This window comes from Mchenga conophoros, linkage group LG9 (genome assembly GCF_057382185.1).
Source record: "Mchenga conophoros isolate Kocher_MC1m ecotype Shallow Benthic linkage group LG9, M_conophoros_male_GT1.1, whole genome shotgun sequence".
NCBI classification, from domain to species: domain Eukaryota; kingdom Metazoa; phylum Chordata; class Actinopteri; order Cichliformes; family Cichlidae; genus Mchenga; species Mchenga conophoros.
Genome location: NC_140534.1, coordinates 11,580,997 through 11,598,285, shown reverse-complemented (window position 1 = coordinate 11,598,285; position 17,289 = coordinate 11,580,997). Strand labels below are relative to the sequence as shown.

At 41.9% G+C, this 17,289-nt stretch overlaps 1 protein-coding gene across 2 annotated transcripts in view; it reads right to left on the bottom strand.

Moving 5' to 3' along the window:
• The window catches only part of mmp16a (matrix metallopeptidase 16a (membrane-inserted)), a 74,842-nt gene that overhangs the window by 43,626 nt on the left and 13,927 nt on the right, over positions 1 to 17,289 (bottom strand). Inside the window, exons 2-5 of one of the 2 annotated variants that reach the window (XM_085286471.1) lie at positions 9,762 to 9,910; positions 8,545 to 8,559; positions 8,140 to 8,262; positions 1,177 to 1,481 (exon numbers count right to left, since the gene is read on the bottom strand). In XM_085286471.1, the coding sequence (XP_085142597.1) occupies positions 1,177 to 1,481; positions 8,140 to 8,262; positions 8,545 to 8,559; positions 9,762 to 9,910 (592 nt within the window). The remainder of the gene's footprint in view (positions 1 to 1,176; positions 1,482 to 8,139; positions 8,263 to 8,544; positions 8,560 to 9,761; positions 9,911 to 17,289) is intronic. The other variant, XM_085286472.1, reaches the window with a different exon arrangement.

Below are 17,289 nucleotides of genomic sequence, written 5' to 3'. Positions count from 1 at the left end.
AGAATTTAATGAGGGATTCAAGCAGAGGTACGTCCATCTTTTGCAAACTCGGACAAATCTTATTGTGATTGGATCATCTTTGCAGACCTTTCTTTCCACCCTCTCTCCCTCTTCATTGACTCTCGCTTAAGGGTGCACAGAGTTCAGAGTTTCACCTAGGACTGTCTGCCACTAATACACAAAAAACACAAGTGGAGACCTGTTGCATATCAGCACAACGACTTGGACGGCAACGCGCCTGCTCAGACTGCACCATGCAGAACACATGGCATGCAGACCCCGCTAAAGGCGGGCTGCAAGGCTCCAAGGGCAGGTACTCAGCAAGGGCACGGGCTTGAGATCGGCGCAGAGTGAGAGGGGATATGATTACTGTTGTTCAATGAGGGTGGTATTTGCTTTGAGAAAGCGAGATGAAGCAACAAGCCTCAGCAAATCACAGTTGTAAATCACAGCAGAGCAAGGAATGAGTAGTGACCTGACCCCGCAAAACCAACAGCATCACGACGCATGGCTCCGTGCAGACGTACTGAACATAAAATACACTTTTACCTTTACAATTACCACAGTAAATATGTAGTAAATGTGATAAAAGTATTAAACCTGTAACTATATCTGTAAAGCCACATTGACAGGTTGGAAAACAATTTCCTGTTTTACTGTTTTGGATGCGAGGCTGCGGGAAATCCTGTGTCGCACCTCAGGGATCACGATATCCTGTGTCGATCATTTCTGTCCACTTTTGGTGAAATAAAACAGGCGAGTGAAAAAAAAAGGGCAGAATACTCCACAGTAAGGATGTGTGTTTAACGTCATTGCAGGTTACCTGAAATCGATAGCAACTTCTGAGCATTACACATTGTTTAACGTTAACTAAAAATGAACGCACAGCCAAGGACTAATTAACAGTGTGACGAGTTTGTGTTTTATGGACATTCTGTGTGTGAATTAAACTCGTTTTAAACCTTATTGGCTGCCATGTCTCTGCAGAAAACGAATTAGCAGCAGGAGCTTATTATGCGTAAGGTCAGCAGTTTGGCTTCTGGTCGAGCTGCTGGGACTATTTTGTTGTAAATACTCAATAAAAGCCACTGTTTTATGACTGACGTCTGGTTTTGTTGTATTTTTGCGACAAGCTGATGAAACCATGAAGGTCAACAGTGTATTTACCATCCTTACCATCGTGGTTGGGGTTGCCCAGCGTCCAAGGCTCGTCTGAGTCAAAGTGTGTGTCGCCTCCTATTCCCGGCCCTGGAAAGTAGGCATGGGCCAGGAAGCCCCCCTCGCCATCGAAGGGTGAGCTGTCTCCGTGGAAACCTGAAGCAAAGATGATGGTGATGTCCACGTCTTTCTTGCTCCTCTCCAGCTCACTGTAGGGCACAGCCTCAAAGCGCAGTGGCGTCACGCTTTGCCACACGTCGAAGGCTCGCCGAATGGCGTCGTGGGTCTCCTCAGCACCCACTTTGGGTGTCACGTTCTTTATGCTGCAGAGATGTGAGATAAAAGACAGGGGGTAAAGAAGTTAGACTGGAGAAATGCACGCAGGCCAGATCATTTTCTTTTTATCATCAAGCCTCAAATCTGGATTTCTCTTTCAGCTGTCAAGATGAGCAAATCCACTGTAAATTGGTCTAATAAGGAGCTCACAGCACTGGGTAAAATAAACACACTGAAGAGTGGCTTATTGTGCTGGATGACCACTCAGAGGAAAAAGAAAAAAGACAAAATTAAAGAACAGAATCAAATCAGGGACGAAAATAAAGTCCTGTGAATCTGAGACATGGCAAGGCAGAAACTGACAGTGAGTTCAAGCACAACGGCTGAAAGAGGCAAACATCGCTGCATGTCAATCTATGTGATCTCACTACGCCAAACAAGAAGAGGAAAAAACCCAACTATCACCGCTTTTCCCTGCACGCTGCCATTTCACGCTCGTCCTGCTCGCCAACAGAGAGCTAAATGGAGCGATTTGTGAGAGAAAACAGCTGAGTCCTCCCCCGCCGGCTTTGAGTCGGTGCAGGTGTGGAGAGGATGGGACAATTTCCTGCCTCTGGAATTTATTTTCTAATTAAGGATTATCAACAGTCCACTGCCTGCTGAGAGCCACAGTCTGGTTCGGGCAATCAGGAAAAACCTCTCTCCGCTTTATTCTAGTCTGACAATATCTCAGTGTCACGCTCTATTAAAATCTGGTTCGTCTCCAGGGATAGACAGATAGGTGTAGCTTACATCAGTCAACTTAAGACACTTGTAAACACAAGCCGCTCTGTGTGTTCTTCTGCTGCTGTGTCTGATTTGGGAGGAACGATGATGTTTAATTTAAGTGCGTAAAAAAAGTGGGAGTCAAAACAGCTCCGCGTCAGTTTCTTTGTTTTCTTGTTCAACTGCTTCAGGTTTATTCGAAACTTCCCTGTTATCGCCTCGCATCCACCCCGTCTCATTTGTGTACCCTCCATCACCTCGTCACCTTTGTTCCCGTTTTTGTTTGAGTTCTTCACAGTTTCTGTGTTTGGCTGTCAGCGCTGTCGTTTTCCATAATAGGAATAAATATTATCAGAACGCCTTTGTCTACCATGGGGTGGCTGTAGCTTAGGTGGCAGAGCAGGTCAGCCACTAATCAGAAGGTCGGTGGTTCGATCCCAGGCTGCCTCCTGGCTGCATGCCAAATATCCTTGGGCAAGATACTAACCCCATGTTTGCCTACTGGTGGTGGTCAGAGGGCCCGGTGGCGCCAGTGTCCGGCAGCCTCGCCTCTGTCAGTGCGCCCCAGGGCAGCTGTGGCTACAATGTAGCTGCCATCGCCAGTGTGTGTGTGAATGGGTGAATGACTGAATGTAGTGTGAAGCGCTTTGGGGTCCTTAGGGACTAGAAAAGCACTATACAAATGCAGGCCATTTACCATTTACCATTTTACCACTGCGAGGCACATTTATATACACTGCAAATTGATACCACACGTAAGCTCCGATTCATTATTGAATCACATTTGGTGAAGAGGGAAGCACAAAGGCTGGTCGTGAATTATAAATACTCTGCTATTGAATCACCTGCTACATTCCTTTGAATTGCTCTTAATCACTTATAGCAAAACACAATCTGCTTTTCTTTCTCTGTCGGCCGCTTCAAGACTGACTCGCAGGCGGCCGACCACCACTCTGCCAGAGACGTGTTCGCTTTAATTGCACTCTCAAAAGTCTTGTAAAACTTTCTCTTTCTGATAATGATTTCAGAACTGAGGCCTGCAGACACACACACACACACACACACACACACACACACACACAGAGCGAAAGTAAGAAAGTAACAGAACATACGTCATGATAAAAGACGAAGAAGCAGGGATGCTTTTAATTCTTTTTTTTAGAGCTATGTCTTATTTTTGATATCCTAGCATCCTTCCTGTTAGCCTACATTTAGACCTCCACTGTCAGGCAAACAGCAGCTGGTGCATGCACTGAACCGAGACTGAGAAGAATCAGCAGCCAGAGCAGTGTTTTTGTCCACCTAAAAAAGGAAAAAAAAGAACATTCAACCTCCTTTCAGCTTCCCAGTAGCTCTTCAAAATACAAGTCTCTAATATATCTTTAACTGATAATACCGCCATTCTGTTTGTTATTTTCACATCAACTGTCGCGTCTCACACTGTCGAGTACAGCCACAAAACTCTACAAGCGTCCAGACGATGCAGTCACACTGGTCAAAAAGTTGACTGTGGAACGCGATACACTTTTCTCCCCCTATGCTCAATATCTTGGCTAAAAAGCGAAAAGCGAGGCAGCATCACAACCCGACTGATTTTCAGTGCAGTTCTTGTGTAATCTTCTTTAAGAATGGCTTCTTGACAGCCACGTTCCACTGAGACCATTCCTGATGAGGCTTCACTGATGCATCTCTCAGGCCTCTGCTGGATTTCTTTCCCCCCCCATTTCTTAATGATATGAGCTTCAAAGATATACAATAATGTCTTTGAAGCTGATATAAGATAAGATAAGATAAGATAAGATAAGATAGAACTTTATTAATCCCTCGGGTGGGTTCCTCTGGGAAATTCGACTTCCAAAAAAAGCACAGCAACGACCGAAGTTACAGTTACAGAACTGTTATATATATATATATATACACACACACACACACATATATAAATACAGAGACAAATATAAATAAAATATACAAAGGGGATAAATAGAATAAATAGGAATAAAAAATAAAAATACAAGTGAATTGCACATTTCAAGTATTGAGTATATACTAATATTAAGTTGAGCTTAAAACTGTGTAAATTTTGAACTGTTCTACAGTTTAAAGTGCAGGTACTAAATGCTGTTATCTTAACCTGGGAGCTGACAAAGCCTTAAATTCCAGAGATAATCTTGAACATCATCTAGAAGTGGCATTAGCTAACTATTCCTACCTAATTGAGACCACTTAAAGTGGCATCATGAATAGCCACTTTGTCTTTTAAAGGGCTTATGTAAAGCAGACTGAAGTACAAACGTGATAAAGACAGGGAAACAGTCCGTCTTTTGAATCAATATCAGCTGACCCAGAGAGAGTCACAAAGGTACAAACGTCTTCCCTGTTATTAAAAGTAACACATAAACACTGTAGCACCACCAGGGTTCTGTGTGAATACATGCCCTTGTCCTGTTCTCTCTGAAAGGCCTTATCAACAACTGAGGCCACTCAAGGAATAAAAAAAAGATGGTTTTCATACGAGCCTGTGACCCAACCCTCTGTATGTGTGTCCTATTTTAAGGACAAGCCAGATAAAGAGGGTAACACATGCAGGGCGAAGCTGCACAATAACAAATGGAAATAATCCCTGCCTGCTCTGAGGCCACACCACATATTAAACTCCATACTGCGAGGTGATAATGACTCCGAATGCAACTCATGTGCTGTAATAGTACCTGCATGCAGGGAAAACAGTAGGGATGCCAAAGCTAATTAGTGCCTCCCCACAGAAAGTACTGTATGTGGCTACACCGAGACCAGCACACACCTGGGGCTTGCATGCATTTGTTATACTTTCCAAATGTCAGTGTTATTTTTTTCAGGACTATTTTAAATGCTTGAAGCCTGTAACAGAAAGGCAGAGGTTCTTCGGGGAGAAACAAGAACAAGATATCCACTTTTTAGTTAGATTGCTACAGTTTAACTGTAGTGTCTGTAGAGATAGTGTTTGTTTTGAGGTAGCGCCTGTTCCTTTCGCAAAAGACACCTGGGAGTCCAGTGACTGTGTGCAACAAGAGCACCTGATCTGGGATTGAATGGTTTAGATGCAGTTTTAAGTTTGATATTATATATGATGAATTAAGCCAGCGCTCATCCTCTGCACAGTACCATCCGTGCAGTGCAGCACGGCGGTGGCAGCATCATGTTGTTGGGTGTGTGTTTTTAAAATTCATTATGTCATGTCACCTGAGCACTCATGATCTTAGACTGAGCAGAAAGTTCTTCCATCAAGGCAATGACCCTCAACACACAGTCAAGACATTGACTAAGGGGCTTAGTGACTAGGGATGTTCTTACTAACTTCCTTGTTAGTCAGTCTAATTTTACATTTCTTTTTACTCAACAAATCATTGGGTAATTAACAATGACGGCACATGTGCAGCCTTTGACAGCTGTTAGATGACCCAATTTCATATTCAGCTTTAACACTTCCAGGCATTACCACAGTCAGATGGCACTGCATAATATCTTTGGGCCAACGGTTAACATAAACATAAAGTGGCCAAGTCACAGCTCTGGCTTGAACCTATCAAATATTTCAGGAAGTATAAATACTGTGCGAATACTGGCCCAACTTGACAAAGCTCTGGAAGGCGTGCAGAGAAGAATGGTAAAGATTCGCAAAAAGATTCGAGGTTATAACATATTATGTTATATTATGTTTTATAAGTGGGGAAATGTTTATTCCAGCATTTTATATATATAGACAAAACCTCTGTATCAAACACTCAGAAGTGTTCTAGCTAGCTAATGCTAATCACATTTTCATGTATGCTTTTACTTTCTTTACCATCGTCATACGAAACATAAAAACAGTTTAAGTCTACTGGCTAATTTTTGTGTTTACTTCAACTTTGATTTGAATTTTAAAGATCTGCGACTCTTGAGAACTCTGAGAACATGTTTTATGACTGAGGTACAATATTCCTAAAAGTCAGCATCCTAATAATTTATGGGCATAAGGTGCTTTGGATAACCGTTACCGTCACTGTGACTCATAGCTTTCAGCACCTAACCTTACAAGTTCCCTTGCAGTTAGCACAATTTTATGTTTACCACCGTCCATCGGTGAACCTCAGTTATACTTGAAAACGTTTTTTCTTCAAACTGAGAAGGAAAGATGTTGCTTCTTATTCTGACACGAATGCATAGCAGCATTTCTTAAATTACTGACAAGATTTTGATACTTGAATCAGATTTAAATGAGGTGACCCGTTCTAACACTACATAAAGAACATTTAAGCAGATTAAAAGAGTCGTTAGACGATTGCATTCTCCAACTACCTCCATTGCAATCTGACATAAAAGGAGCAGCTGAAGGCACATCTGACAACTGACTAGAGGCCACATCTATGTACACATCACACACACACACACGCACACACACACACACACACACATATATATAAATATATATGCACACACAAATACACACACTCAAAATGCTCCCATTCATTTACATAACCCTAATCTGTCAGAGAGTACCCTCTGCCTTCCACCAGGGTTTCCTCCTCCTCCTCTCAGCTCATGTCTTTCTCTCTGAATCTGCTTCTCCTGTTCTCTTCTCTTTCCTCTCTCCTCATTTCCACCCTTCTCCTCCTCCACTCTGCATCGATCCGCCTCATTGGTTTGGTTTCTTATCAGTGGTGCTGCAAATGAACCACGTGCTCAATTTCAACTCAATCTCAAAAAAAGAAAAGGTTATTCGAGGCCACTGAGCCATACATTATATTTAGCAGGAATTACCGCTTATGCAAAACATTTTTAAAAATCCAGAATAATAACTGAAAAAACAAGAACAGCACTTGAGGATTGTCCATAAAACACGAAGCTGAGGCAAGCAACAGTATAACACACATGAAATATTACAGAATCTGGGCTACTCACTACATCTTAGCAGAGAAAAATTATATAACCACAGAAAGCTGTCCTGTACATTATTACTCATGTAGCGGGATGTCAGAAAAGGCGCTGGTGAATTATGAAATCGGTGAGGTCACCAGTGCGCGTACATTTGTGCTACATGTTCTGTCAGGAGCGAGACGGCTCCGGCAGTGAGAGGTTTGATGGACACGGCCTGTGCTGCTGTTAATGTGATGTTTAAGGCTCTGAGTGACGTGGAACTTTACTTGACCTTTGCTTTTGTAGGTTCGCGTCCATTACGCAAGTTCAAATATTGTGCTTCTTTCAGTGGAAATGAGGAAGTGAAATCAGGGATGTCAAAGTGATTTTACTTGGTTGGCCACATACAGCCTGTCTCAATACAAGAAACAGTTTTTGCACATGATAAAGAAGCTGCTAGAGTAGGGGTAAGACATCTGTCAGCGTGACTCTTTGGGCTTTAACTGCAAGAAATGAATGTGTAAGAAGGATCTGGCAGCTCATTGCCCAGACTGTCCTGTAATTATTACACAGATTTTGGTTAATCCAAAGAAAATGTCCCCTTTTTTTCTGTAGGCTTTTCTAAAAGAAAAACAAAACAAAAACCCAAAACACAGAAATTTCTTTGGTAGTTAGTGAAAAAACATCTGTCAGTTAATAATCTGTCACTTAATTACATTGATGTACCATGAATGGGCATGTGGGAAGTCTTTAGCAGAGGGAAAATCTTATGGGCTGGATTGGAGTCTTTGCTAGAATGATTCTGGCCCACAGGTCTTATGTTTGACAGCCCTGCTATAAAGCTTACAGGCAGGGACAGGTCAAAAGCTCAAACGACTCGGAAATAAAGGAGCTACTGAAGAAAAAAGTATTCTTTCTTCCTATCTCTATGTCTCCCACATGGCTGCTCGGGTGATTGGGGTCTCCTCGCAGTTTGGGGTGTGTTTCTGGGGTTTTCTGAACATGCTGTAGTGCTAGGTAGCACTGAAATGCCTTGAAAACAAAAGAAAAGCTGAATCCACCCACCTGTATGTGATATGTTTGTGTTGCCACTTCTGTCCCGTGAGGGCGTACCGTCGTTTCCTGACACTTAATCTGGACACACCCCCTATTTGGTCAGGAACCCCGCATCGGGGCTTCTTCATCCACCTGTGGAGAGAGGCGGGGAGGAAAAAAGTTATATCGGCAGCAGCACATTACCTCCCCCACCCTGACACAGTGATGTCACTGGCTCACAGGAGCCAACTCTGAGCCAGTGTCACACAGAACAGATGTGCAAAATAATTCAATATGATGTAATTTTTGAACATTTATATGTAAACGAAATGCAAAGATGACAACGTGTTGATAACAGAACACACGTACTTCATCGTAACACCCACACAGTGTAAAACTACATGTATTTAAATGTACAAAAAAAAGGTGCCTCACCTTATCGTGTTATCCCTACATTAATCGAGAGAAGCAGAAGGGGGGAAAAAGAAACAGGCACTGTTAGCTCATCACATTTCACTCTGTTTCAGCCCAGCGGTTGGATAGCTGTTAGTCTGCATTCACATAGCTGGCCACCACATCGCCACATCACAGTTCAGTGACCAATGTGAGCTCTTTTGCTGCGTGTGGCATGGATGGTATTTCGCTGTTGGTGCGCACAAATGTCAGCGAGCACTGTTTTAGTGATTTGCAGGTATAATGCGGCGAGGTTAAACCCGGGTAAATCCAGGGCTGCTTTAAAAACACAGATGATCTGTGTCCTCGTGCCACTGCCGCTCTCATACAGATGAATAATTTAAAAACATCTCTTTAAAGACTTATGAGAGCCCCAGGTGGGTTTTCACTCCACTACACTCCTGTGTGCAGACAAAATATAATATAACAATGAGTCTTTCCATTAAAAAGAAAGAAAATCCAAACCAACATGACCTGCTTGATTGCTTGTAGCTGCTGGGCTGAGGTTGGACTGTTCAAATGAGGACAAAGCCAACCAGAGTCGCAGCTCTTCTGTTTCTTCCACTGTCTATTAATACTAAAACATTGTGAAGTCTTTGATCTGACATCGGAGGTGTACTCTTGCAAAAACCCTCTTTGATCACATTAATAAGCCCCACTTAACCTACGTTACGCCAACTTTGCGTCTGGCAAAACGACTCTGGTCGCCTTAAAAATGTAAGACGGGGCGAAAAGAAACACAAACAGCCTGTACCTCCATTTTTGAAAATGTCTAGTTCACTTGAACTGTGAGTCCTACAAAAAAGAAACACAAGCAACACAGTTCGCAGTGTGTTTTCCCTCCTCAAATTAATAAAACATCTACCTACAGTATGCCCGAGGCCCTCAGCGAATTTAGATTTTTAGTCTGAGACTGTTCATCAAATCATAAAAATCAATCTGAGATCCACATCTCTCTCTTTTTAAAAGCCACATGAGCAATTCAACATATCCCAAGTAATTACTTGTATTCAGGCGAATACAAAAAATGACCAAAGCAAACACCACGGTTTCTCTGTAGCTGTAATTTCACACTCAGCCGCTTCCTGTTGTATTCTTACCCGTGTTTTCTTATTTTGGGAATAAACCCATCGTGAACCTTGTGCATAATTCATACTGTGGTGTCTTTAAGGGTATTTTTAAAGGTGTGTGTGACTCACTCTATAGTGTTGCTGTCCAGCGTGCCTGTGACATTTAGGCCGTAGCGGCGCTGCATGGCAGCGATAGCAGACTGCATGACTCGGGCAGAACGCAGCACTGACATTCTGGGGTCTGCAGGAGGGAGGTAGCCATACCTCTGGAGCCATGCCTATAAACAAGGAAACAAGGAGGAAAAAGGTTAGACATCACTGTAAACTCCAAGGAATAATCTGCAAAGACTGATTTTTGGACAGGAGCTAAACATGATCTCAAAATCATAAATAGACATTTGAAGACAGGAGGCAGCTTAGCTTGAGTATAAAGTTTGAAAAGGTGGGGAAATATCCAGCTTGGCTCTTCCAACAGCTATAAAGCTCATTAACCGCCTCCGCTGTGGCAAGACACTTCACCCGCACCCTGTCCAGCTGAGCAGCGCAGAGCTGCTAGTGCTGAAGTGCGAGTCCAGAGTTCCTACAAGTAAATTTATGGTGTAGTTTGTTTTTTTTCCTGTGCATGAGAAGCATTTTAAGCAGAAAGCACACTCCATACGACCTAGAACAACATTTAAATGTCATCAAGATAAAACTCCGCATTAAGCTACACAGAGCAAAGATCAGCTAGTAACCGGTCTAAGGACACATCTGAAAAGACATTTGTAAAAGGGCATAAGTAGAGAGAGAGAGAAATCTCCATACCAGTCTATAGTGCAGAATGTCATCCGTTATCATGTCATTTTACTTGTCTGGAAAGGGCTTTGGTGTAATAAAGCTTTGAGTGTCCCTATAAAATCCAGCCAGAGGGAATCATTGCTCAGATCTTTGGACCAAGCAGGAGAAGCAGGAATCGGCCGGGCGTCCCCACAGAAGAGGCTTTAGGGATTTGGATAGTCTCAGCCTCTCTGTATACACTCAGTCCTCATCGTAAAAATGCCAAATGTGGGATTAGCTAACTGCTGCATATCGGAACACAAAGCCAACAGCAAAACGAGGGTTAAATTGTTTTGCTTGAAGAGCGGGGAAAGTGAAACAACACAACGTTGGCCCGGAATCTCAAATATCCAGTGAACTCAGAACTGCCGCGTGTTTGCCTCAGACCTTCTTATTTCTCTTTCAGCAACTCTGTGCTGTGAAACCTGAGCGCCGTTCTCGTGCACAGTGTTTTCAAGCTGCTTCAGGCCCGCTGCTCAGGATAGCATACACACTGAGAATGAAATTTACTAAACAGGGAGGAAAGCCCAGAGTGCGAGAGCGAGAGGAGAATGCAATAAAAAGCAAGAAATGCGAGTCTATAGCTTCGTTTACGGTGACTGCGCTCCACATCCAAGCAGTAACAATGAGCTCTTTTGAAACTTATTGTATATGCTGTTTGTAGCAGCGGTGCAAACAAGCTGATATGTATGACTGTTCAGAAGGTGAGAAGAACTGAACATGTCACTCAGCTAATGTGCAAATGAGGACACTAAATAAAAAAGTCATGACACCGGGAGGATGCCCAGGTGCCTGAGCATTGTGGGTAAGTGTGGTGGCAACTGCACAAAGCAGATCCTAGCTGAGAATGTGAGTGATTTCATAAATAGTTCATGCAAACATGGGGATTCCTACTGGTAATTAACAAAGCATCTTATGAGCAGGAAGAACGAGCAAGATCATTGAAATACATTTCTTTTAAAGAACTACATAAAGCTTCTCCATTAGGTGATTGTGCAACTGAAGGGTGATTAGCCTAGCTTGACTTCAGATCCAGATAATGCCCATGTTTGTCCAGACTCTAGGGGTGGGCAATTAATTATCCCAAAGGGCCACATGAGAAATTGGGACTGCTGTGAGTGGCTGCACCAATAAATAATAATTAACTTATATTAGCTTATCAGTGTGGCCCTCCAAACAGTCCCACCTTTTGGGAAAATTAATGCCCACTCCAGTCCAAAGCAAGGGCGAAGCTAAAGGGTGGTGCATGCCAGTGTAACAGGGCAGCTACATCTCTTTAATATATGAGCAACTCTAACCCACATAATTTTCTTATAGAATAATAAAGTATGCTGATTATGATTCTGATATGTTTGTGGAGACAGGAGATCTGTACTGAACTTTCAGCCAATTTTTAAGTGATTTCTTTATTGTTTTTTCATTTCTAATGAGCTGGTTGGAGCCCTGCTGTATTTAACAATACATGTCCACCAGCCTGCCTAAAGCTCACTCTTTAACATTTTATATATAACCTGCTTTGTTTTAAGGCAGCTTGATCCTTTCAGGCAAAGCCAGACTTCTAAACCTGCTAGTCTTTATGCTAAGCTAAGCTAACTGCTGCCAACTTAATTACCAGCCTTACTATATATACCATATTGTTTCTCGCAACACAGGATTAAGTTCTTTCATAAAAAGGTGACCTGGAAAAATAACTTTCTTTTCTTTCCACACAGCCAGTTATTCTGAATCCCAGACTTTTCCTTTAGTAATTTATGAGAATAAAGCTAAGAATTATATTGACAAAATATGTGGAAATTATGTTTTCTATTTAATTATTAAAGTAACTTCATACATTGTTATTACACTTGAGATAAAGACACATTCTTTCAGTAAGATCAGAACTAGCCAGCAAAACAGCATTTCTAAACTTTCTACTTTCTCTACCCTGAAATTGTTTGATGAAAGGAAAATATTAACAGTGCCAATGACAAACCCAGTTACTAATATGTCTATATTACATTGGAATATAAATAACATTTAAAAAAGCGGCTTCTCATTGAAGTCTTAACTCTAGAATAAGCAAGACTTTCTCTCTGTAGTTTGTGTTGTGACTGGCACATCTACTGAGACCTTCATGAAGAGACTCAAACTCTGCATCAATGACTTACAGTATCAAACTCCACTCTCATCACTTTGGCAGATGCCAAAATGTTACACCTGTGTCATGATTCACACTTCCAAGTACCTGCCTGTAAACCCCAAACCTCTCTTTGTGTATTTTCTTTCTTCCCTTTCTTTACTGCACGCTTTGGTGCTTTTCGTGCCCATCCTGCAGCCGCACTCTCCTCGTCCCCCTCTCGCTGTGAGTGGGTGGGTGATAACATTACAATGTGTGTCAGATTTACTAGATTCAACTTTAGTTAAAATAAATGAATAAATAAATCTGCAAATCTGACTACACATCAAGCCACTTGTTACAGTTACTCCATTGCGTTTCCCAGCAGACTTCACGAGTACCAAACACTGTAAGATCTTCTCTTCTCTTCTCTTTCTATGCCCACATCTTCTCCACCTCATGGCACTCTCTTTTCCTTCCAATGTCTGCTTTAATTCTTCTTGTCCTGTAATCATCTCTATGCCTCCCTCTCATCTCCTCTTTTTTTTTTTTCCCTTTGGTAACCAAACTTTGGCTCTGTCCTATAACCACTGCCCTAGTGCTTTCAGAGGGAAAAGGGAGAGAGGAAAGGGAAAAAATAGACGATACAGATGAAAAGCACACAAGTTCAGACGTGGCACTGCATATTTGTAGCAGAACGCTTTTTCTTTTTCTTCTGCAGTTCTAAGAGACTACTGTAAAACCTGATTTCATCAGCAGAGAGATATTTTAATTCGACGCCAGCTTCAATTGGCTGGATGGGTTTTGAAAAATTTTGGGCATATATTTCCTCCTGAGATAAAAAGAGGCTAGGGAGGCCAGTGTATTCGTTTTCCCAGAGGAAATATTTACTTCTGAAACTGAGATGTTCATGAACTTAAAGAAACTGTCAATTTGTGACCAACACTTGGTGTGCGGATGTCATCGATGTTTACAGAGCTACGTGACGATTATGTAAATTAAAGGCTGCAAAGAAAACTCGCTTTTTTTTTGGGATGCAAGAACTAAGTGATGTGTTTGTGCTTTGAGTTATTGCGGCTGTCGCTGTCTACCACTCAAACATTGAGGGGATATTGGATGGTGCCAGTTCGAGCGCGCAGGAGGGGTGAAGGGTTGTTCGACGTCCCATATGAGAATGAAACATGGTGGCAGGATGTGGAGGGTGTAGCTGTCATACCGGTTCTTTATGTACACCACCGTGGGGAAACAGCACGACAGCACAAAAGGATGAATATAGCAGCAATGAAAATTTCCGCATTGACAGCAAAAACAGTCAGCTGAGTCATTTCGGTCATTGTGTCTCTGCTACTGCAACGTTTGGCAGAATAACCAAAATAAGGGCTATTGGTTCATGTCCACTTCCTCTAATCTCTGGACATCCGCTTCAAAACGCAGCCTCACTTCTTTTTAGAACTTATACTCTTGATATGTCGCTTTGACATCACCAGGATGGTTTTCATAGAGTCTCATTCATTAAGCTAAAAACACTCCAAACTGTGTTTGTTGTAGTTTTTAAAAAAAAGCTCAGATTACTTCAAAGCTTTTCCTCAAACCGCCGCTTTTGCTCGCATTTCCTCGTGTCGTCGTTCACGCGGAAAACCAGAAACTTCCACAGTCAAACAAAAAAAGTTGCGACAGTTGCAGTTTCAGGACCAAAATCCACACACTGCAACGCAGGAATCAAAGAGAAGCACGAGCTCAAGGCTCACATTTATTAAAACTGCACACGTTCAAAGATTCAATCCAAGGCTTTGATCTTTAATTCCGTCATCGTGCCAAACTTTATGTGACTCCGTTGGGAGAGAGGTTAAAGATGGAGGAAGCACAAGTATAAATTATTTCCAGTATTTCCAATATTGCAGAATTTGAAGCTATAATAAACCGTGAGTATTATGTCCATTCGTTCATTCAGAGTTGACTTTTACAACCTTCACGATGGTCAGAGAGAGAAAAAACTGAAGATCTAAAGACGTGTTCTGCTGAATCAGTGCCGAGCACTTTACTTTTTCTACATTTCACTCTCCCATCTGTCCTTATCTCTTTCTGTTTTCTTTCATTATCCTCCCTCTCTGCTGCTGCCCACTTCTCATCCTCATCGATTTACTCTTTCCCTTTGTGATCTATGGTTCCCGGGGTTCTGCCGATGCAAGGGTTCCTGAGAGCAGGAGGCTCCACTTCGACAGCATCCTTTATTCAATAAGACAGAAATTCTTCCCCGTCCTGCTCTCTGCAAAATGGATAACGAGGGAGCTTGTGAACGTAGATGGTTTGGTTCAATAAAGTTGCAATTTGGATTTCTTGTCAGTGTAATAACAGGGACACAGAACAGTAACCGTACTTTCTGTAGTCACAGGGATTGCAGATAGAAATAGAGCCCAGGACAAATGAGCAGGAGATGGTAAAACCATGAACACATCAGTAATTCAGCTCCCAGATCAAAGCATCAACACTTTTTACTTCATACGCTTTTAGTGTTTGCAAAGGGAGCTCAAGAAAGGGCAGCTACAAAGAATCCAAAGAAATATTTGGAGCACTGATGGAACAGTTCTGAATTGTGATAAATACACCTTTCAACTTGGATTTTTTTGTTATTTTTTGCACAAAGCAAGATATCTTTTACGACTAAAAATGTCCAAATAGCTAATAAAAAGAAAAGGAGCCCAGTTCCCCTAGAGGTCTGTTGTTGCCGTCTCCAAAAGAGAGTAAATGGTAAATGGATTGATTCTTATATAGAGCTTTCCTACTCTCCAACATGCCACACTCACCCATTCACACAAGCACTTTCTTCTATGCTTTAAGTGCTTTCTATCTGCCATTCACACACATTCACATCCAATGGATGCATCGGTTAGAAACTTGGGGTTAGTAACTTCCCAGGCATGCAGACTTGGGGAGCCAGGAATCAGACCACCAACTTTCCGATCAGGAGCTGACATGCCCTACCTTCTGAGCTCAGGAGTAGGGCTGGGTATCGTCACTGATTTCTAGAATCAATTCGATTCAGATTCACGAGATCCTGAATCGATTCGATCCACGATTCGATTTGATTCAATTCGATTTGAATCTGGGAAATTTTGCCTCAGACAGTCAGAAATATTATAATTCAGATCAGGACATTTACATATTTTTGTATCTACAAAAAGGAAGCTGACACTTTCGAGACTTTATCAAAGGTGTGAGCATCACAGCAGATGCCTTTGTGTCAAAGTAGCTGAAGATAAATCACAGAAAAACATGGTGATTTTCCTGGCCTGGAATTTTATAAAAATATTCTGCAGTACATCAAAAACGAAAGAAAATCATTAATCAACTTATGAACATTACCTCTGAAGTTACAGAGGTTTTATTAGAGACACGGCTAAGCGTTTTGCATTTTGTATAATTTTAAAAAGTTTAAATTTGTTCAGAAGTTTATTGAACGGCAGAAATTAGGTTTTCATTTCGGAAGTAAGTAAAAGGAAAAAAAAAACATTGGCCGACAGCGCTGTAAACAACGGTAGTCTTGTGTGTAACAAGCAAGCGAATAATGCAGAAAACATATTTCGGGGATAGACGGGAAACTGTTCTTGAAGTACACTGAGAAAGAGAGAGAGAGCTGTGCATGAAGTGTGATTTTATTGTGGTGGAAGCAAAACAGCAAAAGTAAGAGGGAGTCCATGACAATGTTTATGTGAAGCTTAGTTTGGATCTTCTTTTGCTGCTAGTTCGGTCAATATTGTTTGGAGAGAGATCAAACTAACAGTTTTAGAATCAGCGCAAAGGGGGCGTAAACACAAAGTCAATTCTCATATTAGATCCCTATGTTAAAATGTCTTAAACTAAACTGTTTAAAGTGGTGTGTACAGCTAATTACCACCTCTATTACAACTCTGTGCTAATCAGCTAATTTAGGTTATTGGACTGGACCTCGTGACTGATCAGAGTCAAGTTTATCCTGGCAAAAGATGATACTTTTAGCAAACAAGCCACTTATGGCTGCTCCCCTTAACAAGGGGACACCGTCACGGCTAGCTCGGCATGTTTGATTTGGCAGCTTTAAGGTGCCAATGTACCGGTATGTACAATGTAAAACCGGCACGATCGTACACTCGTGCCCCAGCTGTGACAGCTCCAAGTTACAAAGCTCAAGAGGTGCACTGTGGTGATAATTTCACAGTTTTCACCACAAACTAACTGGAATTAATCATCATACCTGGTCGATCAATTTGAGCACTCACTCCAAACCAGCCAAGCATTGTTCTTTAAGTACTGAGCGTAGGGCTGCACGATTTTGCATAAAATGAGAATCACGATTTTTTGCCTTAGAATTGAGATCACGATTCTCTCACGATTTTCTTTTCCAGTATAAATATTTATTGCACTTATTAACTGCACATCAACTTCGTAACAGTTGAAACTAAACATAAAAACAATAAATAAACATAAAAACAACAAATGTCTCACATTTTGTTGTTGCCGCAAAATGTTGAACTGCTTGAAATTCCGTCTCCATCGTTGCTCGACACTGCGTGTATAGAGCAGGTGGCGCAACAATAGAAAAATAGTTGCGGGACGGCACTGTGTAGCGTTTGTCTAGGGTATTGATCATTTTCCTAAATCCTTCATTTTGCAGTGTTGATGGGAGCCATATCTTTAGTCAGGTGATAAGTGATAGCCTCCGTAATTTCTTTGTGCCTGCGGAAGTTCGACGTGCATAGGGAAGCGCTG